The 26,409-nt window shown below is 37.4% G+C and overlaps 1 protein-coding gene across 3 annotated transcripts in view; it reads right to left on the bottom strand.

Moving 5' to 3' along the window:
- The window catches only part of CERT1 (ceramide transporter 1), a 123,005-nt gene that overhangs the window by 72,762 nt on the left and 23,834 nt on the right, over positions 1–26,409 (bottom strand). For all 3 annotated transcript variants that reach the window (XM_043470694.1, XM_043470692.1, XM_043470693.1), the window contains one exon: positions 8,196–8,312. In XM_043470694.1, the coding sequence (XP_043326629.1) occupies positions 8,196–8,312 (117 nt within the window). The remainder of the gene's footprint in view (positions 1–8,195; positions 8,313–26,409) is intronic.

Here is a 26,409-nt window from a genome sequence, read left to right on the forward strand (position 1 = left end):
TATAAAGAAAGCTGAGAGCCGAAGAACTGATGCTTTTGAACTGTGGTGTTGGAGAAGATTGTTGAGCATCCCTCGGACTGCAAGGAGATCAATCCAGCCAATCCTAAAGGAAATCATCCTGAATGTTCACTGGAATGACCAATGCTAAAGTTGAAACTCCATTACTTTGGCCCCCGATGCAAAGAACCAACTCATTGGAGAAGACCCTGATGCTGGGAAAGATTGAAGGCGGGAGAAGGGGACGACAGAGGATGAGATGTTTGGAAGGCATCACAGACATGATGGACATGAATTTGAGTCAGCTCCAGGAGTTGGTGATGGACAGGGAAACCTGGCATGCTGCAGTCCATGGGGTCGCAAAGAGTCAGACACGACTGAACAACTGAACTGAACTGAACTGATGACATCAATACTTGTAAGACCTTTTCAAATTTTCAATATTCACCTGATCATGACAACCCACTCCAGTCTTCTTGCCTGGGAAATCCCATGGACAGAGGAGCCTGCCGAGCTATAACAGTTCATGGGGTCACAAAGAGTCAGACACGACTTAAGTGACTAAACCACCATGCTCAGTTTTAGAAGATAGTACAAAATTGTTTTACCAGTTTATATCTGTTGCACGCCATCCTCATCAGCATTTTGTAATAAATCTTTTATTTTTTAAGTTACTCAGGCATATGGTAGTATCACTGTGCTCCCTGACATCTAATGGCATTGACTATTGACTACCTTTTCATATGCTCATTACCCATTTGGATATGCTCTTTATGAAGTACCAGATCAAGTCTCTTGGCCTTTTTTTTTTAAAATTGCACTGTGTCAACTTTTCTCATTAATTTGTAAGACCCTTCCTGGCTTTCTGACATTAAATGTTGTCAAGTTATTTCTCTTCAACTGGCTACATGGTTAATAAGATTAGCTACCTAAATATCCTCTTGGTTCACTGTTCTTGTAAAATCCTGATTCCTCCTTTAATAACTGGTAAAAGATAACACCTTCCTAGATAGAAGAACCTGGCTGAAAACTACAAATTAATGACATTTATTCCCTCTTTTTAAGATTATAAACTTCATTAAGTATTTAGGCAACATATGGAAGCACAAAGTGCAGATGAGCTCAGGTGAATTCAGCTTTTGACTGCAACAAAATCGTAGGCAACAGAAACTAAAAAAGTTACTTTAAAAGCCTTTGATTAAAAAAAAAAGCCTTTGATACAAGTATATTTATTCTAAAACACTAAGAATATTAAAGAGAGTTTGTATCTTGCTTTCTTCCTTGATTTCACTAACCTTAAAAATCATGGTAATTAGACATTATCTATATTTAAGTATTAAAATATTCTACTAACCATTATGCATTATTGCCTTTTCATACTGTCCATGGTAAAAGGCAATAGTCCATAACAGGAGGAGGAGATGACAGAGGATGAGATGGTTGGATGGCATCACCGACTCAAGAGACATGAGTGTGAGCAAGCTTTGGGAATTGGTGATGGACAGAGAGGCCTGGCATGCTGCAGTCCATGGGGTTGCGATGAGTCAGACATGACTGAGTGACGGAACTGAACTATGGGTTATTGCAAGAAATCTAGCAAGTAACTCCCACTGTTAGAATCAACCAAATTCCTCATTTTAAGGAGAGAAACATCCAGAGACTTAATAAATGCTGGTTAATAAAGTTCAGTTGTTTTACCACCTACTTGGGTTTTTCTACAATTTATCTGAGAAAATGGCAAAGCCCTGACTATTCCAGCAGCTGGCACTAGGTCTGTACGTCCCTCAACCATTAAAGGGCTTCCCAGATTGTGCTAGTGCTAAAGAACCTGCCTGCCAGTGCAGAAGACAAAAGAGATGCAGGTTCAATCCCTGGGTCGGGGTGATCTCCTGGAGAAGGAAATGGCATCCCACTCCTGTATCTTTGCTTGGAAAATCCCAAGGACAGAGGAACCTGGTGGGCTGTAGTCCATGTGATTGCAGAGTTGGACATGACTGAAGCAACTGAGCACAATTAGAACTCTTGAATATAAAGGAAAAGTAAAATTTGATTCCATCCTCTTCCTTTCATCACTGTGGTATGATGCAAATAAGGTAAAAGAAAAACTGGTTCTAACCCACTGAGCCCATAAATTACTTATATAAAGTATACACTAAGAAACAGTTGTTGTAAAAGTTTTATTTGCATTCTTAAACCTTCATCAATTTAATCAGATTCAAAATGCACACCTAAGTTTACATGATAATCATTTATAAAGCAGACAAGTATAGAATGAACTTCCGGTATTTGTTAAGAAATTTTTCCAATATTATAGTTGGTTAAGAAAGGCAGAGGACTTCCCTGGCAGTCCAGTGGTAAAGACTCCGAGCTTCCATTGCCACGGGCATAGGTTCGATTCCTGGTTGGGGAACTAAGATCCCGCAGCAAACAGAAATGGGATGACTTTATATGACTTTGATGTTTAAAATTTGGTAAAAAGAAAACAGGTATATTCTGCCACCTAGTTAGAAATAGTTTTCTAATAAATTTATGTCAAATTTAAGATAAAAGCAATTAAGATGTCAAGTAAGCAGAAACTGCTTCTTTTAGAAGTAGAGAAAAAGCACTAAGATCAAACTGACCCTGACATACCACAGGAAAAAGAAAACTCATTACGGCAAAGAGCAAAAGCATTTTTAAAAGATCTTTAAAGTGAGTCTTGGGCATCATTTAGGTTTGCTCAACCATGAGAATCTTCTGGTGGGAAACTTTTTTCATAACCCATTTCAAGTAAAATATATCAATTCCTTAAAAAACAATTGCACTTAATTTCCTCAGACAGAAATCCTTTAACTTCTCAGGCCAAGAACACACCTTTCTTCTGAAAGTAATCAAATGGAGCTTCACAAATAAATTAGTGAGCCTTCACAAAGAAACAAAGACACAAACATTAAATTGTAAAACAACTGCCTGTAGATTCTCACCACAGAAAATCAACATCTGTAAAAATTATCTGGATTCTTCCTCCCTAAATTGTATACTTTCCTATGACTCCTTAGGTCTTAGATAATTCACAAAATATAGGGAATACGGGTGGTCCATGACCACCAAAATTTCAGGGTCTACTAAGGTTGCTCCCTTATGGAAATAAAGCAATGTCATGATGACTAAAAACTCTTACCAGAGCCAAAAAACTTAACTTTATGAACGTGATTCTTATATCTGCTAGTGTAGGGAGAGCATTCCTGCTAGTTTTTTTGTTTTGATGGGGTGGTGATGCAGGGGAGTCTACTTCTTTCATGGTAAGAAACCTGGTTTATTCAAAATCACATGCACTGCAACTGTAGAAGATTCTAGGAGTAATACTATAATTCTTTTAAATCACAGAATCAACAGATGGCTTATCACAATTTCTTTATTAACTGATTACACAGAAAATGCTCACAGAAGCCTTTAGATAATACTAGACACATCTTTACTAAAAATAATATTAACTTACCCAAATAAAAAATAACCAACTTACCATCACATTTGTAGTTTTTAGTTTTAAAATAATTTTCACAAACAACTCATTAGACCTCAAAGACAGCATGGCAGATGGCTAAGAGATTAAAAAAACAAGCAAGCCCCGTCTTTAAAGATTTATTTAGTGTTGTTTCAATTCCTAAGGAGAAATGCAAAGTATGAATGGATTCTACATATATAAAGCCAGCACACTATTTTAAATAAAATTACTGGTTTGGTATACATATGCTCCTTTCTGTATTTTATATTAAAGTAGAATCCCTGAATTTAAGAAAGACCTCAGAAATACCTTCTTTCCACAGGGACTATTTGTTTAATGTTACACTGAATTATGCAATTTCTAATGTATTGCAAAAACTTAAATCATGAAATCATATTAACTTTTCTTGTGCTGATTAAGTTATTACGGAATGAATACCAAGGAGGATAAAACAAGAGCTAGACAAAGAACACAGAACCCTAGTGTATTTTTGTCAGTAATCATTCTAACACTAACTGTAAAGATTAAAGGGAAAAAACAACTCCTCAAATTACAAATTTCCCCCATATAATGTTTTACAATACTGTAAATTATTTCAACTGGAAAACATATGTGTCTAATGCTTTTCTGATTCCTACAAAAAAGTTGTATCCCTGAGCCTTTAAGAAGTTTATAGTTCAAAACACACACTAGAGATATGAAGGACAAAAAAAATATGAGAACACTGCGATTCAAGAAACTCAAGATTTCAGTCAACAAAATACATCTGCCATGAATACTTAGAGGATGGCAGAAGTGTTTGCTGGACAGAAGTTCCGGTTCTCAGGTCATACAGACCTGGGTCTGAATGCTGGCCCCTTCACTAATTAGCAGTTTAACCTTGGACAAGTTACTTAACCTCTCTATGCCTCAATTTCCTAATGTGTAAAAACAGGACAATAATGTTAATCTCACAAGGATGTGAGAGCAAAATGTGAAAAAGCATATGAAGTGTTTGTTACTCTATCTAGCACACCGTAGTCCTCAGAAATGTTTGCTATCATCACCATTGCCTCTACCGTATTGTTCTTGGTGAAGGGGTTCTGTAAAATAGAACTCCTGATATGTATGTAAGGATTTATGTATGGATGTGTGTGTGAAATTGATTGATATATAAAGGTTATCATAATGAGCGTAATAGCTTTCTGGAAAGAAAAGAACAGAAACCTCCCATTTCCCTTGCCAAACCTATTGGGCAAGCTCTAAAAAAGGCCTCACAGCAAGAAAAGACAGTGGGGCGGCAGGGCCATCTGACAACATCAGAAGAGAAAAGGACAGGGCCACTGTTCCAAGTATACTGTCCAGCCATCGTAAGGACAGCTGGTGCCATGGAAGGAACTCTGAATTGAACTGAGTGAACTGAAATGACAAGAACTCAGGTCATCTCTGAAGTACTTGGTTTATCATGATTCGGTTATTTTGCTTGCTTGTCTTTTGTGGATTTTTTTCTTTTGAGAGGAGTCGGGGAGGTAAACAATGTATTATGTCATCTTTCCTTCTTTAGGTGATTTACCAAGGTCACACAGTTGTTATATAATAGTGTTAGGATTTAATCCCATATATGTCAGACCCCAGTCTCCAGTGCTCAAACACTACAATATAACACTGTTATGGCAATCCACGGGCAGAAAGATGAGTTCACATTTATCCTGTATATATATGGTAGCAGAACTCAGACAACACATTCTCACCTGCAGGAAGTGACCCTGTAGGACTATTTTCAAACATTCCGCCAACGGTACCCGACAGAAAGCACAGTCAACATCAAACTGTATCCTGAGAGTCTGCTTACGAAAACGCAGTATAGTCTCCAGCAAATCACTCAAGTTTAACCTAAATCTCAGTTACCATGTCTGTGAAATAGTATTTCCCTCATCTCTCAGGGCAGCAGACAGAAAGTAAAGTGCATGAAGTATAATAATACAATGATTAGTACTTGGTGACCCTCAAAATAAACAATACCCCCTATCATCATCATCATCATACCTTAACAATCTGATTTGATTCTGAATATCAATCTAAGAATGCTTGCTCAAATAGTAAAATAACCAAATTTAGGTTCCACATTAATATTTTTTTAGTGATTCTAAAGAATGAAATTGAAAACATCTCACTACCTTCCTGCTCCTGGTCTATCAGAAGAAAAAGAGAGAGAGAAAACTTTTCTCATTATGTTTGATGATAGCATTTGAATTTTCTCCTTCCCATGTCAGTTTAATAACAATTTATTTTTAGAATTCAAATTCAGTTTAAATCTTCACCGATATGCTGTTTAATTGGTACATATCATATTTTACATTAAAATTTAACAAGTATTAATGAGAATAACAATTAATGATTTTTCCTTCCTTGTTTATGAATAAACTATATTTAGAAATAAGAAAGTAAAGTTTATACACTGTATCTAGAACCTTGCTGCTGAATCTATTTCTAAGAACTTAAATTTACCAAAACTGTGTTACCCAGTAAGTCACAATGCTCTGATGGAGACTCAAAGATCCTATCTATCCATTATTCAAAGGTGCAAAGAAATCAATGATACAGAAGAAATATATGCTTTATGCATCATTCCTCATACAAAGAGAAGAAACAAAATGAAAACCTGCAAAGATTCCTCAATCAACTTCACTATGAAGAATGAACAAAATCAAATATGCTTTTTAAAACAGAAAAAAACTAGTGCTGTGACCTAAATCAACTAATTAAGCCAACAAACGTCATCTCAGTTAAAAATACCAAAATTAGTTTTAATATTGCCTTTATACCAAAATTAGTTTTAATAATGCCTTTAATCATTATTAAGAGGGCTGGCCCTGATTAACTACACAAAACTGCCCATTATCTTTAAATGCACATTTAGCAACTGTCATTGAATGTAGAACTCTTTATCCATAAAAAACATGGTATAATTTCAGTGAATTTGTGACTTCAAAACTCTTTATGTCATAAATGGGAAAAAACATCAGCCACTCTGGTAAGTAACCTTATATATTATTTCATGTGTCCCTTAAACACATTAAGAAGAGATGAAGGCAAGGTCACATACGTCATACACGGCAGTCTGCAGTGTCAGAATTCAGATTAGCCTAGCTCCAAAGCACTGAGATTTTAGAATTCTAGCTCATCTCACTGTTATTTATTTGCTCTAATTGTTACTTAACTACAGTTGGTTTATAATACTGTGTCAGTTCAGGCATACAGCTTCACATTCTTTTCCATTACAGGCTATTAGAAATTACTGAATATAGCTCCCTGTACTATACAATAAATCCTTGTTGCTTATCATATATATAGCGGTGTGTATCTGTTAATCCCATACTCTGATTTATCCTTCCCCCTCCTGTTTCCCCTTTAGGAGCCACAAGTTGTTTCCTGCATCTGTGAATCTGAGTTTCTGTTCTTGTATTACTAATTAAGTTCATTTGTATCTTCTTTTTAGATTTCACATATAAGTGATATCACATAATACTTGTCTTCCTCTATCTGATTTTCTTCACTTAGTGTGATAATCTCTAGGTCCATTCATGTTGCTGGAAATGGCAATATTTCATTCCTTTTTGGTTGTGTAACATTCCACTGTATGTATGTACCACATCTTTATCCATTCATCTATTGATAGACATTTAGGTTGCTTCCATGTCTACTGGCTCATCTTTCCTTTAAATAATAGGAAACTGTTTACCATTTTTACACTGTTTCCTGAGGTAATAATATCAAGGAAACTAAGATTCACAAAATGCTTTAAGCTAATATAATTCTAAAGTTAAAGCAAGGACAAAAGGAAAGCATGATAGCCAGATTCCCTTAGGCTGGGAAAACTTACAATTAAGAAGTAAGCCTAATGCATGATCAATATCAAGAAGAAAGTGCCTGCAGTACCCCAGGCCTGACTAGTTTTTCTTGTTGTGTGTATGTGTGTACATGTTTTGTGTCTGTTAAATAACCAAAACAGGTGTTTCAACTACAACTCTGTGAAACCCAAATGAACAAGCACAGACAAGTATATGAACAAATTCAGTTTTCTTAAGACACAATCAGGAATGGCATGGTGAATATGTAACTTTCCTTATTCCTTGTTTTACCATGAGATACTGAATTAGCCAATAATAGAGATTTTTTCATTAATATATTTCTTTAGTCTATATACCAATTATTCATAGCATAAGTCAAAAACTAGCTTTAAATTTCAAGACTATGGCTTATACACTTATTTAAGAGAGACTTTCTCAAAGTTTATTAGAAAACTTTATATTTAAAAAATTTAACAATTTACAAATGTTTATACTAAGGATTTACCCAAATGGTTACAAATGACTACAAAAAATAACAGTGAAGCTTTCAAACATTAGGATTTTACAATCTGATGGTATTTCAAGAATCCTTTTACCCAGATCATATAAAAGGCATTCATTATGAAGCAAACCCTAAATAAAAACAAATTTATACAAAAGGGCCTATTTTGCTTTAATCATCAATTAAAAATATTTATCATGTCAACCCCTTACTATAATTCAAATGTTAGAAACAAAATCATTTCAAAAATTTACACCCGTATTGCTTTGATTTTCACAACCCAAAAGGTTATGTTCAGCTATTCACTGCACACGCACAGATCACCATTCTTGTAAAGGTGTCACCACGAGTCTCTTCAGATAGACACACGCTCGAGACCCACCTTGTGCTGTTCAATGGCATCTACCCACTGCTGTCTGTGATCTGGGTCTTGAGCACGAAGATACCAAACGCTATCATTTACACTAATGTCAAATCGGCATTCATCAAAATCATGAGGCTGCGGGGGGAAAAAGGGAGAAAAGGAAAAGCAAAGCTAATTATATTCTTAGAAGTGTTATAACCTACAGCAAAAACATGAACATACCCATTCTGGCCGGTGAGAGACTTGTTAATTCTTTCTGTACTCAAATAACTTTTTGAAGATATTTCAGATAAAGAGCACAACATGGGTATAATTACCAAAAACTATGCTCATTCACTATTCCTACAAATGAACTGACACAAGAACTACAGACATGTTTTTAAAAAAGAGATAAAATATTTTCCATCAAACGCTTTGAGTCAGTGTAAACTAGTGGGAATATCACTGAAAGCACAATTTTAATAAGGGTAAAAGTAAGTTTTACAAAAGACATTTACTGATATTTTTCTGCTTTCATTATTCAAAAGTAAATTCTCATCATCAATAGTATTATTAAATTTGATAAGCAAGATACTTTTATATTCTATAAAAAAAATAACATTAACATCCTTCTAAATATCTCAAATTAACGTCTAGGCTTTTTTACATCTTTTAATAGCCAGGAGAGTCTCTAATGAAAAGCAAAAGTAAAATGATTACATCAGACTTATGTTAGACAGAGGAAACCACCTTCACCAAAATGTAAGCAAGTAGTGCAAATGTAAAATATCTGGTTCAGTGTTTCACATTCTTCAAAACAATATATAAAATAAAAATTTTATTTACTTGGTTTTCTCTCAATGAATGAGTTCAAATATGACAGGATCACATCACAAATACAACCTCTTCTTCTACTGGATAAAGTACAATGTCCTCTTCTTTGAACTAGCTTAGCCTTAGAGGAAAGAGAATCCTCTCTGGTCTATATAGTAATAAACTTACTAGCTGAATGTAATCTACATATTGTGTTTATTATCTCCCAGCTTTAATGGTATCAATATTTATCTCATCAGTTTATTCAACAAAAACAATATAAGCCAATTCCACAATGTTCTTTGGCCTATGAAGCAATTTCTCTTTTAATATTAAGACAACTAATTCATGGTTCTGATTGGCTAAAAGATAAAAGTTAACACTCTGAATCACTATGTGCTGGGCATCATAGTGAGGACTACAGTGGGAGGCAGCACATGATGGAGAGAAGCAGCGGGAAGGAACAAGACAATGCATGCCTTGCTTCAGTAACTATGAATATAGAAATACACAGAAGACAACATTTAATACCCAAAAATATGACTATGAATTGAACTGAAAGCTAAGTACTCATAAATCTTAACAGTGAAGTCCAGTCATTAAGAAAAGCTTCTTGGAGGAAGGAAAACATATGTACTATCTGAAGAACTAAGTAAATAATTTATCAGGTCAGTCTACTGTTCTAAATGGCCCAGAGGTTTTTAAACTTTTACTTTGAGATATAATCATTATTATATTTCTAGTGACTATTCTTAAAAAGGACTTATATTTTATATTGTGTTCAATATTTTCATTAAAGCTTTAGAAAATAAAAAGGTAATATATATATATACAGTCATTGCTTATTTTTTGCTGGGAATTGTTTCAAGGACTCCCTTTGGACACCAAAATTTCAGATGCCTAAGCCCCACACATAAAACTGCTCAGAACAACCAGATCTCCTTATCTGAAGACGCTGAGCTAGTGGATATGGAGGGTCACCTATTGTTCAAAATTTACTAGTTTCCCCAGCAAATTCTTTTTCCACTTTCATATCTTCAAAATTTCCTTATAATCTTCCTGAGTCCTATGCCACATTTTAAATATTCCTAGAAACAGAAACTTGCCATTAAGCTTTCTCTGGGTGTGAGTGACTAAAATCAACGTAAGTAAACTTTGCCAAATTACTAAATCTGTTAAATATATCAATTATGCTTTCTTCTCCCTATGTTTCAAAGTTTCAATATATGGAGAACTTTAAGCTTTTAATAGATAAAAACGTTATACACAGGAATGGAATAAAATGATAGTCTGCAAATCTAGAATTAAAGAATTTGAAAACTTCACTTGAATGTCACATTTACATGAGATGCAGTATCTCAGTATCTGTTCAAAGAGATGGAGCTGACAGAAAGTGTACACAGAGTAGCCGTTTCTACCATCAACAGTCTGAGGGACAGGTGGCACAGAAGGGGGAGCTGCTGATTTCCAGGTGGTAGGATGTAAATGACACACAAGTTTTCAATCCCTAAAAAGTCAAGATGTGCGGGAAGCCAAATCTACAAGGCTAAAGAAACGACAGATTTGTTAAGAGATGTGTTCAGGAGGGTAAATCAAAGTCTAGACAAAAAGTTCACACCATGTCTCAACACACACACACCCAAACACATAGTAACAACAGTCTCCCTTTATCTAAGAGAAATATATCCCAAGACCCCAGTGGATGCCTGCAACTGTAGACAGTACCAAATCCTACAGAGAGAACTGACCTGTGAATGACAGCAGGATTAGGGGTCTGGGGATGTAGAAAGCCTGAGTGTCTCAGTCATTCCTCTGCATCTGGGGCTCACCATCCTCGAACTCAACCACTCCTGGACTGGGTTGTACTGTAGGTATTATACACTACTGAAACATTCTGGGTATAAGTGGCCGTGTGGGGTCAAGCCTGTGTTGTTCAAGGGTCAACCGCCCTATGTTTTCTCCTATACAGGCATTAAGGAGCAGGCAGTATACACAGCGTGGATATGGACCAAGGAAGAAGCCGTGACCCACCAGGGACAGAGCAGCCTGCATGAGATCTCATTATGCTGCTCAAAACAATGTGCCATTTAAAATTTATCAACTGTTTATTTCTGGAACTTTCCATTTAATACTTTCAGATCTTAAAGGTAACTAAAATTACAGAAATCAAAACTGCTGATGCGGTGGGGGGAACCACTGTAGATAGTTAGACTTTAATTCAAAGAGAACTAATCTTTACTTTGAATTTCACTGTGGATATTTTATTCATCATGGATTATTCTAAAAAAAAAAAAAAAACATCAAAATACTATTTATCTCAATTACTGAGTTTTTCGATGCTATCTTAAATTTTATGACTGAAGTTAGTCCCTCGTTGGTCTTATCCTGGTCGTAGCCCTGACAGGTGATTAGAAGAAAACCAATAAGGGATAAAGAACAAAATTACATGAAAAAATACAAGAGATGGTAGATGTAAGAGATGACATGAGCTATCTTTAGAGAAAAATGACTAAAAAATCTAAAGAAGAGATAAAGCAGCAAGCAATGAAAAGTAAGCTAACAGGGCTGAGAAAAAAGAAATGAGTTGAAACCACATCAGAAGCAGCAATAAAAAGCCAATAAGTCTGTTTTCCCAAACAGACTTGAGAAAAATACAAAGTGAAAGAAATATAATGAGTGAACAAAGGAGGTCAAGCAAATGATTTAACTGGTGTTTTGAAAGAGGAAAATGCAACAAATGTAACAAAAAATTCAAAGATACTATCTTTTCCTTTTTTTAATCTTTTGGCCCCATAGCAGGCAGGCATGTGGGATCTCTGGCCCTAGGGATCTTAGTTTTCTGACCAGGGACCAAACCTGCATCCCCTGCATTGGCAGCACAGAGTCTTAACTCCTGAACTGCCAGGGAAGTCCCGATGCTATATTTAAATAAAACTTACAGATCCGAAAGACATATTTTACCCGGGAAAAATGGTCACAGGAAATAAACTCAATCTGAAGGCTTATTCTGTGAAATTAATTTAAGAAAAAAGAAACAATATTTCTCAAGCTTTTTGCATTATCGCCCCTACTCCAAGAAAAAAAAAATTCTCCTTAGTGAGAGAAATCAAATAGTGAGAACTAAGAGTCTGTCCAGTTGACTTCCCTTGGAGGCCACGTTACATACTGTAAGTACCTAAGATTATTTCGCTTTCCCAAGGACCAAGTATAGGGGCCCACTGAGAATGAGAACACACGTGCTAGGGAAGAAAGCCCACAGCCTGAAGGAAAAGGTAGATGGGCCTCATCCTTTGTCACGTCAACATTCACTGTCAACAACAACAGATACATCAAAAGGCGAAACGGCATTTATGTCTACTCTTGGTCTGTCAATTGTCCTTAGGGCTGTGGTAACAAAAAAACCAGCATACCCTGGGTAGCTTTTTGATTGTTTTATTAGTGAAGTTTCACAATCTACCTACGTGGGGTGTGATGCACGCTCAGTCACCGAGTCGTGTTCGGCTCTGCGACCTGATGGACTGCAGCCCGCCAAGTTCCTCTGTCCATGGGATTCTTCAGGCAGGAACACTGGACAGGGTTGCCATTTCCTCCTCCAGGGCATCTTCCCAACCCAGGGATGGAACCCATGTCTCCTGCACTGGCAGGCAGATTCTTTACCTCTGAGCCCTGGGAGCCCCCGAGGTAGCTTTAACAACAGAAATTTCTCACAGTTCTGGAGGCTGGGAGTCCAAGATCAGGGTGTGAGCGCGGGAGGCCGCTCAGCAAGGGCCCTCCTCCTGGTTTGCAGATGGCTGCCGTCTAGGTATGTGCTCATGTGGAGGACGAGAGCCCTCGGGTTTCCTCGTCCCCTCCTAAGGCTGTGTCACCATGGGGCCTCTACTTACATGGCCTCAAAGAAACCCGAATTCCTCCCAAAGGCCCCACTTCCAAACTGCCATCACAGTGAGAATTAAGGCTTTAACACACACCACAGATCCATTATCTATCAAAATACCCTTATAGGAAGAGGCATAAATCCACAAACAAAAAGAACGGAAACAGTTGCTAACAAAATTTAAAGCTGGAATGTGACAACTGACACTAATAGGCCTGAATATGCCGAAAAGCAAACACATACACGGGAAAGGACAAAAAGAGCCAATTTGTTTTGGAGGCATCAAGTGACACTACAGGTGAAGGCGTGGGAAATGCGGAAAACAAAACTAATCAAGAGTCACTAAAAAGTGGAACTAGACCCCTGGAACCTCATTTTCCTATCCCACTGTGCAGTAACATTAGAGGCCCCACCTCTCAGAGAGCTGGTACCAGACAGGGGTAGGAAGAAGGGACATTCCTATAAAGGAAGAAAGGTAAAAAAAACAGATAAGGGAAAGTGTTCATATTAAAAGATTCTTTCCCTTACTTGATTCCCAAAAGGCTTGTACCCATACTTGTTCCTTCTATCTCCTTCTTCCTGTAAGGAAGATTCATCTACAGGAAAACTAAGTAATCCGAGAGAAAAGGCAGATAATAATAATACTTAAGGGTTTCATAACTGGGCACTTAATCAGTATGAAAGTTCTAAACCACAAAGATATAGAAAAATTACCTTTCAGAACCAGAAGATACACTTCACCAAAATGAAGAAGTAACCAAGAGAAGTAAGAAGCAATGGAGATCCAAGAAAAGCAGCAGCAAAGGGCCTTCCCAGCAAGACATTAAGGAAAATGCCCACAGCAGTTATGCAGAAGATGCAAAAGTCTAGATCAGAACAGTATGACAGGATGATTTAGAAGGAATTTCTCTAGTGCAAGGAAAAGTAGAATGAAAAGATAAACTAAAAAAGTTAAACTCAGTGGAGAAAGTATAGGAAGATTTCCCTAGAAATTCAAAGAAAGCCAACCAAATTTTAATAAAGTTTATTGACATATAATTAATATATAATAGACTATTTATCCATTCAAAGTGTACAATTCTTTTTTTTTTAGGGGTGCAAACTGACCCAACTTTCTTTTTTTCTTTTTTTTTTCCATTTATTTGTATTAGTTGGAGGTTAATTACTTTACAATATTGTAGTGGTTTTTGCCATACATTGACATGAATCAGCCATGGATTTACATGTGTTCCCCATCCAATCCCCCCTTCCTAAAGTGTACAATTCAATGGCATTTTCACTTGCATATAACCCATGAAATCAATACCATATCAAGACAGAAATGTTTTCATTTCTGTAACCCCCAAAGGACTTATCCTGTCTGCAGAACATCTATTCCTCTGTCACCAGCTTCCAGAAACCAAGGATCTTCTTCCTTTCACTGTATATTAGTGTTCACTTTTTCTAAATTTATATAAAAGTAATCAGATAGTAAATACTGTTTTTACTTAGTATAAGTATCTTGAGATTTACAAATACTGCTGTGTCTTATTGATAACTTATTCTTCTTATTGCTGAGAAGAGTTTAATAATGATGGATATAACATATTTTACTTATTCATACCTGCGGTTGGACAAAAGTTGATGTCTTGTAAGGATACAAATTTTTACTTCTTTTGACTTAGGAATGGGCTGACTGACTCATAAAATAGGTCAACAGTTAACTTTAAAGAACTGACAAAAATAGCTGCAGTCATTTTACGTTCTTACCCGCAGTCTATCAAATCTAGTCACTCCACATCCTTGCTTGATTTGCTTATAGGCTCTCTGCTCTGTTCCACTGATCTGAGTGTCTATTCTTACTCCAATAACAGTATTTTAATTATTGTTGCTTAACAGTAAATCTGGAAATCATGTAGTGTTACCTCCTCAAACTAAACTCTTCTTTTAAAAACCTGCTTTGGTTAGTCTAGGTAGTTTGCATTACAAATAATTTATGCTTCCAGATAAATTATAGTACAAAGGGCATTAAAAGCTTAGATTTTCTATAGATTAATATGGTAAGATATGATACTTTAACAATGCTGAGTCTTCCAATCTATGGACATAATATCTCTCCATTTAGGTCTTCTTTATTTTGACAATCTCACACAGTTTGCTGGTAACAGTGTCCAAAGTATGGTATACAATGTTAGACTGATTCCTGAAGTAATTTTTTTATGTTACTGTGTTGGAATTGTTTTAAGAATTCAGTTAGTGCTTATCAAGAGTTTGCACACCACCAATGAAAGATCTTGCCTGCCACAATGAAAATCAAAGATCCTACATGCCATAACCAAGATGCAGCACAGCCAAATAAATATTTTTAAAAAGTCAGTTTGCTTAGTGAATATGATAATACATTTTGTAATTGTATATTAACCTTATCTACGGGGTTCCCTTGTGGCTCAGCTGGTAAAGAACCTGCCTGCAATGCAGGAGACCTGGGTTCGATCCCTGGGTTGGGAAGATCTCCTGGAGAAGGGAAAGGCTACCCACTCCAGTATTCTGGCCTGGAGAATTCCATGGACTGTATAGTCCACAGGGTCACAATGAGTCGGACATGACTAAGTGAGTTTCGCTTATATTCTACAATCTTGCAAAATTCACTTAGTAGTTCTCAAAACTGTTTCCTAATAATTTGAAGGAATTTAAAGAACAACGTCGGACTTCCTTGATAGCTCAGTTGGTAAAGAATCCACCTGCAATGCAGGAGACTCCGGTTCGACTCCCAGGTCAGGAAGATGCCCTGGAGAAGGGATAGGCTACCCATTCCAGTATTCTTGGGCTTCCCTTGTGGCTCAGCTGGTAAAGAATCTGCCTGCAATGAGGGAAACCTAGATTTGATCCCCGGGTTGAGATGATCCCCTGGAGAAGGGAAAGGCTACCCACTTTAGTACTCTGACCTGGAGAATTCCAAAGACTGTATAGTTCATGGGGTAGCAAAGAGTCAGACACGACTGAGCGGATTCACTTTCACTTTCAGAAGACAATGTCATCTGCAAACAGCTTTACTTCAGCCTCTCTGATATTAATATCTTTTTATATATTTTTTTCTTGCCTCACTGAAACGACCAGGATGTCCAGAACAATGTTAAACAGAAGTGGTAAGGGCAGATATCTTTGCCCTATACCTAATCTTAGGGGAAAGGCAATAGTATTTCACCATTAAGCATGGTGTCAGCTGTGTGTTTTTGTGGATGTCTTTCATTAGGTTGATGTTATTTCTAGTTCTCTAAGAATTTTTATTTTCAATACTAAAGAGTATTGAATTTTGTCAAACACTTCTCTCTTTTTTACTTGTCTGCCTTTACTGAAATTGTTACAAATTTTTCTCTTTCATTTGTAAATACAGTGAATTAAAATGACTGGTTTAGTAAAATTATATTAACCTTGCATTTCTGGGATAAACAACACTTAGTCCTTTTTATATACTATTGGACTTGATTTGCTAATATTTTGCAAAGGAATACAGTGTTTATGTCTACCAGAGATACCAACCTGTAATTTTATATTCTTGCAATTTGTCTGACAGGCCTAGGTGTCATGATTATACTGCCCACATAATGTGTGTTGTAAAGAGTCTGTGTAAGACTGGGATTATTTCATTGAATGTATGCAAGAATATGGTGGTGAAATCATACGGGTGTGCTTTCTTGGTTTGGGAGGAATTTAAAGACTCAGTGTTTGAGACATTGGTTTATTTACATTTTTAGTATCCTAAAAGCAGAGAGAAGGGAAAACATAACCCTGTGCTGAGCTTAATCGCTCAGCCGTGCCCGACTCTGCACCCCCGGGGACTGCAACCCACTAGGCTCCCCTGTCCGTGGGGACGCTCCAGGCAAGAGTACCGGAGTGGGCTGCCACGCCCTCCTCCAGGAAATGTAACCTTACTATTTACCCATGTATTTATTTCCCCTATGCTCTTCATTAGCTCCTGAAGGTCTGACTTTGCCTCTGGTATATTTCCCTTCAGCAAGAAAAACTTCCTTTAGCATTTCTTGCTACGGCAGGCCCACCCACAACAATTTCTCTTAATTTTCCTTCGTCTGAAAACATCTTTATTTCATTTCATTTTTGAAGGATAATTTTCATTGAATACAGAGTTCTGAATGGAAAGTTTTTTCTTTCACTACAGTATATCTTTGACCCTCTATGGTTTCTAATGAGAAGTGTATGGTAACTTGAATCACTGTCCCCCAATATGTATGGTATTTTTCCATGGCTACTTGCAGCATTTTTTTACCTTTGGTTTTTACAGTTTGACTATGATTACTATGATTATCCTATTACGTGTCTGTTAAGTTTTGTGACTCTGTAAATTTATATTTTTCACCAAATTTGCTAAGATTTTACTATAATTTCTTCATTTTTTTAATCCTCCTCCCTCTCCTGAGACTTCTAAAGGTCATTTAATTAGAAATTGCCTCAGAGATCCCTGACATTCTGTTCATTTAAAAACAAACACAAAAAAAAAATAAATAAATAAAATAAAAACAAACACAAAATCCTAAAAAATCTGTTATTAAGAATAACTTCTTTTGCTCTAAATTCAAAATCTTGATTTTCTGTCATCTTCATCTGCTACAAATCCTATGAAGTGAATGGTTTTCATTTCAGATGTCATTCCTTTCAGTCCTACTGGTTCTTTTATATGTATTCTTTGTCTCTTCTGAAAACTACCATTTATTCATTATAATCGTATTTTCTTTTACCTCAAAAAATCAAAAATTATAATTTACCTCAAATTATTATAAAAATAATTTTACTTTAAAACCTCTGTCACATAATTCCGATGTCTTTAACTTCGCACTTATTCATGTCTTTGCCCTTGAGAATGTGTTTCAATTTCCTGGCTCTTTGTATGTTGAGTGAGTTTATCTTGGACATTGCGAATGTTAGGTTGTGAACCCTGGATTCTATTGTATTATTCTGAAAAATACTATTCTTGTTTCAATGGGCAAAAATTTTTGCAGGCCAATTCTTTTGTGTGTTTAATGGGCAGCATCTAGGACCTTAGCTCAGAAGGTTCTGGTCTGGCCTGCACATACACTGCTGAAGATCAGGTACAAATCTGCGCAGAGGGTTAAACTCAGAATTTGGGGTTCTTCTTCTCTGGCTCTTTTTCTCCCTGGATTCTTCATTAACTGGGTCCCTTCTAGAAGGTTCTTATAGCTAAAAAGATGGCCGTTTTCTTAAAGGAGTTTTACCATCCCCAAGTCTCTGCCACAGCAGCAGTGACTCAGGTAACACCCCAGACTACCTCCCATCTGCCTCATGCATGCATGGCTTAGGAGTCAGTCAGCCAGAGATTTGGGGAGAGTTTATAGACACAATTTTGAGCTCCCCTTCTTTGGCTTCTCTTTTGTGGGATTCCCTCATTCTCCAGCAGCCCTGGATAGCAAGGAAGAAGGTAGAGAACCTCGTGCTTTTGCCTGCCTGCTGCTCCCATTAGAATCTGTCCAGCAGAGACTGTCAACCCTGGCAAGGGCGGTCAGCTCCAGTTTTCATATTCATTCAGAATTCCCCGAGCCAGACTCACTGACTGATAAGGGGTGGGGGGTGGGGGACAGGCTAAGCAGCATGCTTATTTGTGCCACAGAACCACAGAAAGAATAAAAGAATGAGAATCAGTAATTTGAACCTACAAACACGTTGATTAAAAGAAACAATTAGTCTGCCTAGACAACATCTCTAAAAATAGCCAAACTACCACTCCAGCAGAAGATTAGAGGTTTTCTATTTGGGTATCTTGAACTAAAGGAACCCCTAAACTAATGGCTATCAAGCAAGGCTGAAGAAAGGGTGAGATATTTAAAAGAGGAAGACAAAGTCTATAGTGAGTAGTAATATTCTACTCCTACCACAAGATTCCACCTACCCAAAGCAAGTAAGGAGTACGTCAAGGCTGTATATTGTCACCCTGTAACTTCTATGCAGAGTACATCATGAGAAACGCTGGGCTGGAAGAAGCACAAGCTTCAAGATTGCCAAGAGAAATATCAATCCCCTCAGATATGCAGCTGACACCATCCTTATGGCAGAAAGCGAAGAACTAAAGAGCCTCTTGATGAAGGTGAAAAAGGACAGTGAAAAAGTTGGCTTAAAACTCAGCATTCAGAAAACTAAGATCATGGCATCTGGTCCCATCACTTCATGGCAAATAGATGGAGAAACAGTGGAAACAGTGACAGACTTTATTTTGGGGGTCTCCAAAATCACTGCAGATGGTGAATGCAGCCATGGAATTAAAAGACGCTTGCTCCTTGGAAGAAAAGTTATGATCAATCTAGGCAGCTTATTAAAAAAGCAGAGACATTACTTTGCCAATAAAGGTTCATCTAGTCAAAGCTATGGTTTTTCTAGTAGTCATGTATGGATGTGAGTGTTGGATTAAAGAAAGGTGAGTGCCAAAGAATTGATGCTTTTGAACTGTGGTGTTGGAGAAGACTCCTGGACTGCAAGGAGATCCAATCAGTCCATCCTAAAGAAACTCAGTCCTGAATATTCACTGGAAGGACTGATGATAAAACTCCAATACTTTGGCCACCTCATGTGAAGAATTGACTCATTTGAAACGACCGTGATGCTGGGAAAGATTGAAGGCGGGAGGAGAAGGGGATGACAGAGGATGAGATGGTTGGATGGCATCACTGACTCAATGGACATGAGTCTGAGTAAACTCCTGGAGTTGGTGATGGACAGGCCTGGCATGCTGCAGTCCATGGGGTCGCAAAGAGTCGGACACGACTGAGCGGCTGACCTGAAATGAAAGCAATCAAGGCTGCTACGGATATGGGTAATTCCCGGGCTAGAAGAGGTGAGGTACACAACGAACTTGGAAAATCTTAAGCCTAAAAGTAAGGGGGTACTTTTTAGAGGTGGAGAGAGGTGGTCCTGAGGGAAGAATGTCAAAAGGACCAAAGAAACAGCTCTAAAGGACTTCAGTTAATCAAATCAAGTGCAATTAGATCATCAAAATAGGTAAGTACAGTAGTAGATTATAGTTCACCGAATAATTCAGGAATATATGAGTCCATTCTGTTAACAAATGGAACAAAAATAGAGGATTTTTAAAGAACAAAAAAGAAGAATGCTGACGTAAGTGTGAAAAGGGTTTACAGAACTGGAAAATCTCCATTTTGCAATCATTACAGAAATCACTGGGTGAGGCAGGCATCACAGAAGGTTACTAAATCAAAAAGGGGAAAAAGTCTGATGAAGAATGGGATTTTTATACATGGTCTTATATGTCTTCCCAGAGAGCTAACATTTTAATTTCAAGGAAAAGAACAGTCACTACAAGCAGGAAAACTGGACAATTCCTTGACTGGATGATTGAAATTAACATCATATGAGATGCAGATAGAAACATGTGCCTCTGATGTGGTATCCTGAAAAGGATATCATATCATTTTAGTAGTTATTTTACCAAGGATGAACAACCTGAATCTAATCATGAAAAACTGTAAAACAAACTCTGAAAGAATAACATCCTCTGAAATAACTAGTCCATTATATTTTTTAAAAACATGAATGTTATGCCAGGCAAAGAATGGCTAAGGAACTGCTCTAGATTAAAAGAAACCAAGAGAGATGAAAATTAAATGCAATATATACTCTAAAACTGGATTCTGACTGGAAGGAAAAAATACACTATAAAGGAAACGGCTGGAATAAGTGATAAATGCAGACTGTAGATTAGAAAAAGGAATTACATGAAACCTCTTGTATTTTTGACAGCCAAGTTACACACTTGGTAAGAGAGTACCTTTAGAAATCACACACTGAAGTGTGCATGGTGCATGCTGTGTTCTCAAATGACCGAGGAAAAAGTGTGTGTGTGTGTAGAGGGGAAGAGTGGTGAGAAGAGATAATGTTAAATGCTGCTGATCGCTTACTGGCCTTTTGGCTAAGACCAAGAGTAAAAATGCTGGTGAATCCAGGTGTTCTTGGGAGTTATCTGCATTACTCTGACAGCTTTTCTGGATGAAGTTATTTTAAAATAAAAAGTTAAAAATGATACATTAAAAGATATCAGTAATCAACTCTATGCTTTCTTTACTGTCAACAGTTCCCTGTGAGAGTCGGTTGCTCAATCTGTCCTTGTATCTCATTGTCAAGGGGAGCCAATGTCATCAAACATTTGAGAAAACTTCTAACATTAAAATCAAAGACCAGCTTTTCCGGTAAGAGGCCTGAGCTGACCCCTAAAAATGGTGCGCTATTCACTCAACCCAGAAAACCCCACAAAATCATGCAAATCAAGAGGTTCAAATCTTCGTGTTCACTTTAAAAACACTCATGAAACTGCGCAGGCCATAAAGGGTATGCATATCTGAAAAGCCACCAAGTACCTGAAGGATGTCACTTTAAAGAAGCAAAGTGGGCCATTCCGTCATTACAGCGGTGGAGTTGGCAGGTGTGCACAGGCCAAACAGTGGGGCTGGACGCAGGGTCGGTGGTCCAAAACGAGTGCTGAATTTTTACTACACATGCTCAAAAATGCAGAGAGTAATGCTGAGCTTAAGGGCTTAGATGTTGATTCTCTGGTCATTGAGCACATCCAAGTGAACAAAGCCCCCAAGATGCAGTGCAGGACTTACAGAGCTCACGGTCGGATCAACCCCTACATGAGCTCTCCCTGCCACACTGAGATGATCCTTACTGAAAAAGAACAGACTGTTCCTAAACCAGAGGAGGAGGTTGCACAGGAGAAAAAGATATCCCAGAAGAAACTGAAGAAACAAAAACTTATGGCCCAGGAATAAATGCCGCAGAAAATAAATGCAAATAAAAGTAAAAAAAAAAAAAATATCAGACTAAACACACCAGGGGCGGGGTGGGGGGTGGTGAGTGGGGAGAATTCTGAAGGAATCAATGACGTGAGGACCAAAAGATAAGTTTATACACATACACACAATGTGATTCATGCACACACAAACATGCACAACTTGTAACTCCAAACAGCCTCTTCCTTGACATGTTGACTTTGAGTTAATTGCCTCCTCCATCTTCTCTTGAACACTTAAGAGGCATCTCAACATATCCAGAACCGATTAGCTGATTTACCTCCCAAACTTCTCTTGCAGGCTTCCTTCCACATTTCTGTAAATGGTAACTATGGGTTGTTTAGACCTGAAATCATCTGACTCCTCATGTTCCTCACACCTCACAAGGAATCCATCAACAAATCTGCAAATTTTATCAGCTCTACCTTCAGAATAATCTGGAATCCAATCATTTCTCATAATCTTCACCAACACAACTCTGGTCCAAGCCACCATTGTTTCCCATCTGCATTACTTGCAAAAAGCCTCCTACAGCTGCCTGATTTTATTTTCCTGCTCCTGTTCCCGCCTCCGACAATTTATTCTTAACACAGCAGCCAAAGTGATCCTGTTACAAGGATCAAATCACTCCTCTGCCCAAGCCTCCAATAACTTCCCAGCTCACTTGGCATGAAAGCCAAAGTTCTTTTAAAACGACTCACAGTCAGACTCCACATGGTCAGGTCCCACAACCTCCTGCCTTCTTTGTCTACCCCACTCCAGCCATACAGGCCTCCTTACAATTGCTTCAAGTGGTCCAGGAGGGTCTTTACAACTGCTGCTCCTTTCCTGGTCACCTTTCCCCTTACTACTTTCCCTCTTTGAAATTTCTTTTCAAATACCCCATTTCACTTATTATAAAAACTACCCCCTTTATCTCTAAAATAAGGACAAATCTTACAATTTGATATCAACTAAAACTGGCAATGTGGCATATAAAATAATGGCTTATTGTAAATTTAGTGGCATCAAACTCATTAAAATACCAGTAATTCTTTGCCAGGGAAACCTTCCCAGATCACCCTATAATAAACAATGCTTAAAAAACAAAACTTTCTTAACAAATACGTGTTTTAAATTTAAGAGAGCAGATGTGAGAACAGATTCCCAGACAAGGTCACTTTGATTAACTTCAAGGCCCCTAGCTACAAATTATCTTCCCCCCAATTTTTTGTTTTATTTGTAAACCTAATTTGCAAATCTTCAGAAAAATATACAGGAAAAGAAAATTATAAGTATTCATTATTCAACTTTTTTCTTTTAACATATTGACTTGATATACCCTCTGGGTAGTTTGTCTCTTATTTTTACCTGAATTCTGAGAATTTCTGAATAAACAAAATGGTTTCAATTTCTATCCTCAAATAAAGGGCTGATCATGATCCAGGCAGCCTCAATTTTTTCATTTTTAATATGCTTTGACGTGAGTGCTGTCCAATACAGTAGTCACTAGCCAGGTGTGACTGATTTGAACCGAGATGTGCTACAAGTATAAAATATCAATACACTCTGAAGACTTGGCATAAAACATCTTAGTAATACTATTTCATGCCTATAAATCAGGATAATATTTTGGATATATAAAGTTAAATAAAATATAATAAATTAATCCTTTGTACCTAGAAAACTTTTAGTTCCATATATGTGACTTGCCAGGCGGCAGTAGTGGTAAAGGACCTGCCTGCCAACGCGGGAGACATGAGACACATGGTTCGATCCTCGCGTCGGGAAGACCCCCTGGAGGAGGGCATGGCAACCCACTCCAGTATTCTCGCCTGGAAAATCCCCATGGACAGAGGAGCCTGATGGGCTACAGTCCATGGGGTCTCAAAGAGTCCGACACAACTGAGTGACTTAGCACATAGCATGTGTGGCTTGCACTTGGGACTCACATTGTATTTCTATTAGACAAACACGATCTAAAGCATTCACTTATCTATCCATCCATGTAACCAACTGACAGATAAAATGGTTATAAGTACCTCTGATTTACCAAGTACTAGTCAAGGCACGCAGGATACAGTGATGAGGAAGAACAGGCACAGTCCGTAACTGCAGAGCTCACATTAACCCAATCATAAGAACTGTAAAACTGGGAGGGGGGATCGGGATGGGGAATACATGTAAATCCATGGCTGATTCATGTCAATGTATGACAAAAACCACTACAATAATGTAAAGTAATTAGCCTCCAACTAATAAAAATAAATGAAAAAAAAAAAAAAAAAGAAAGAACTTTAAAACCTCAACTGCAACTACAAATAAGAAAGGTACACTATGTCAAGAAAGCCTATAATAAAGAAGTAACCTAGTCAAGGAAACCAAAGAAGCCTTCCACAGTAGTAGTACCTCTATTGGTACTACTTAGATGAAGGATAAAATGGAATAAAGTGAGAACATTCCAGAGAGCAAGAGAAGAGCATGTAAAGATCTGTGGCAGGAGAGAACAAGCCTAGATAAGGCAGTGAAAGAAGGCAGCATGGCTGGAGGTGACACCACGAGGGGGAATCTGGTGAGAGACGAGGTTTACGGAGGCAACAATGCAAAACCTTATCACCCGGGAAAGGCTGGAAGAGAAAGGACAGTATAAGGTACTTTCTTTCCTCACTGGGCCTGAAATACCTCATTTCACTTAGAAATTTAGATATATTCTCTCATCTTAAATTACTTGAGGAGACATTAATAACAGATTCAAAACAAAATTCCAATGCTACAAAAGTGTTCTGTGCAGTCCTGTGTAATGCAGTTCATGTACCCCTGTGCAAATCCGATGAAACTTTCAAACTCCTCAGATCAGTATTTTCAAAAGTATAAAACAAAATACCTAGATTATGAAGGAAATAAATTATACAAAACTCATAATGAAAGTTTAAAATTAATATATAATAATATATGTATTAGCTTATGTGTATTAGTCCCTTAGTCGTGTCTGACTCTTTGCGACCACACGGACTGTAACCCGCCAGGCTCCTCTGCCCATGGGATTCTCCAGGCAAGACTACTGGAGTGGGTTGCAATTTCTTTCTCCAAGGGACCATCCTGACGCAGGGATTGAACCCAGATCTCCTGCATTGCAGGCAGATTCTTTACCATCTGAGCTATAGTGAAGTCCTATTAGCTTATACTAACAAATTAACAGCAAGAGGCAGGTACTGGTATTTTGAGATATCTGCAATATATATCATGCCATGTGATGCTATCTATTTCTGTTGGTGAAAAAGTCACAGATACAATATTACTGTGATTTCTGTCTGCACTAAAATTAAAGAAAATGACAAATATCAGTTAAAAGTTAGTGAACATAAAATTGTAATCTTTTCTCACCATCTTTGCAAACCCCTTGTGGACTTGTAATGGAATTTTATTGGTAACTGTCTACAACTAAATAGAGGATAACCTACCTGTCACAAGAATCACAAAAAGCAAACTTTTGAATCCATGCACATTTCCTATTACGATAAAGTTATACTATGTCACAGTAAGTAAATTAATATAAATCAACATCTTTTGATATGCTGCACTCTACCTAAAACATATCTTGGCCAGACATAACTTTATTTAGCTCCAGTCATCTTCCCGGGGGGCTTCCCAAGTGGCACTAACGGTAAAGAACCCTCCTGCCAATGCAGGAGACATGAGACACCCAGGTTCAATCCCTGAGTTGGGAGGATCCCCTGGAGAAGGAAATGGCAATTCACTCCAGTATTCTTGCCTGGAGAATCGCATGGACAGAGTAGCCTGGTGGGCTACAGTCCATGGGGTCACAAAGAGTCAGACACAACTGAAGCAACTTAGCATGCATGCATCTTCTTCGATAACTCTGAAAAACATCTAACAACTTACGAAAATCAAATCCACATCAGAAATAAAAAAAATTGCTATTATTCAACTGACAGCCTTTTATAAAGGCATTATGCTAGGCACTAGAAATCATAATTCAGTAAAGCAACTTTAATTCAAAATAACTGATTGTAGAGTCCCAAATACACTATATTTGTAACGAAAACACTACTAGTATGTTCCCAAATTTTACCACAATTTGACTGTAACTGCTTTAAGATCAAAGTACATTTTAATGACCTTAGCTCAGAAAAAACTGATTCCTTTCAAGTCTTCTAAATAGTAAAAACAACTTAATAACTTGAAAATATTCATGTCTTTGCCAAAACAGATTTACTTTCACATAGAACCTGCAAATAAAACAGGAATCTGTTTTTAACAAGTCTTCTAGATGATTCTAGATGAACACATGTTTGGAAATAACTGGGCTAACAGAAATCCTTCCACCTTGCAATAGGAGTGGACAATTACTGTTTCTCCCATAACAAGAATCAAAGGCACAAAACAAGATAAAAGCACATATATAAAAACGGTAAACATACAATATAAGGTAATCTTTATTTGCTTATGCATAAGGAGATTATTATGACAACTAAAGGAGCTGGCATGCAGAATACCTAGCACAATTCTTACTACATAATTGTCAGTCTGTCCATTTTCCTTTTCTAAAAATCTTATAGTTCAGATACAAGGACAAGGAGTGGTTCTTTGAAAACCTGTGGTTTAGGTTGAGCCCAGAGGAAAGACAGGTGTCTGATAATGGATGAAGAAAAAGACCTTCTATTATAGGTAATGGAGAATTCAATGGGCAATTTTAGCAGAGAATGCCAAGATATAAGTTAGACAACAGTCAGGTTGGTGTAGAGGATGTTCACTT

Source organism: Cervus canadensis, chromosome 6, assembly GCF_019320065.1.
Source record: "Cervus canadensis isolate Bull #8, Minnesota chromosome 6, ASM1932006v1, whole genome shotgun sequence".
In the NCBI taxonomy this organism is placed as follows: Eukaryota; Metazoa; Chordata; class Mammalia; order Artiodactyla; family Cervidae; genus Cervus; species Cervus canadensis.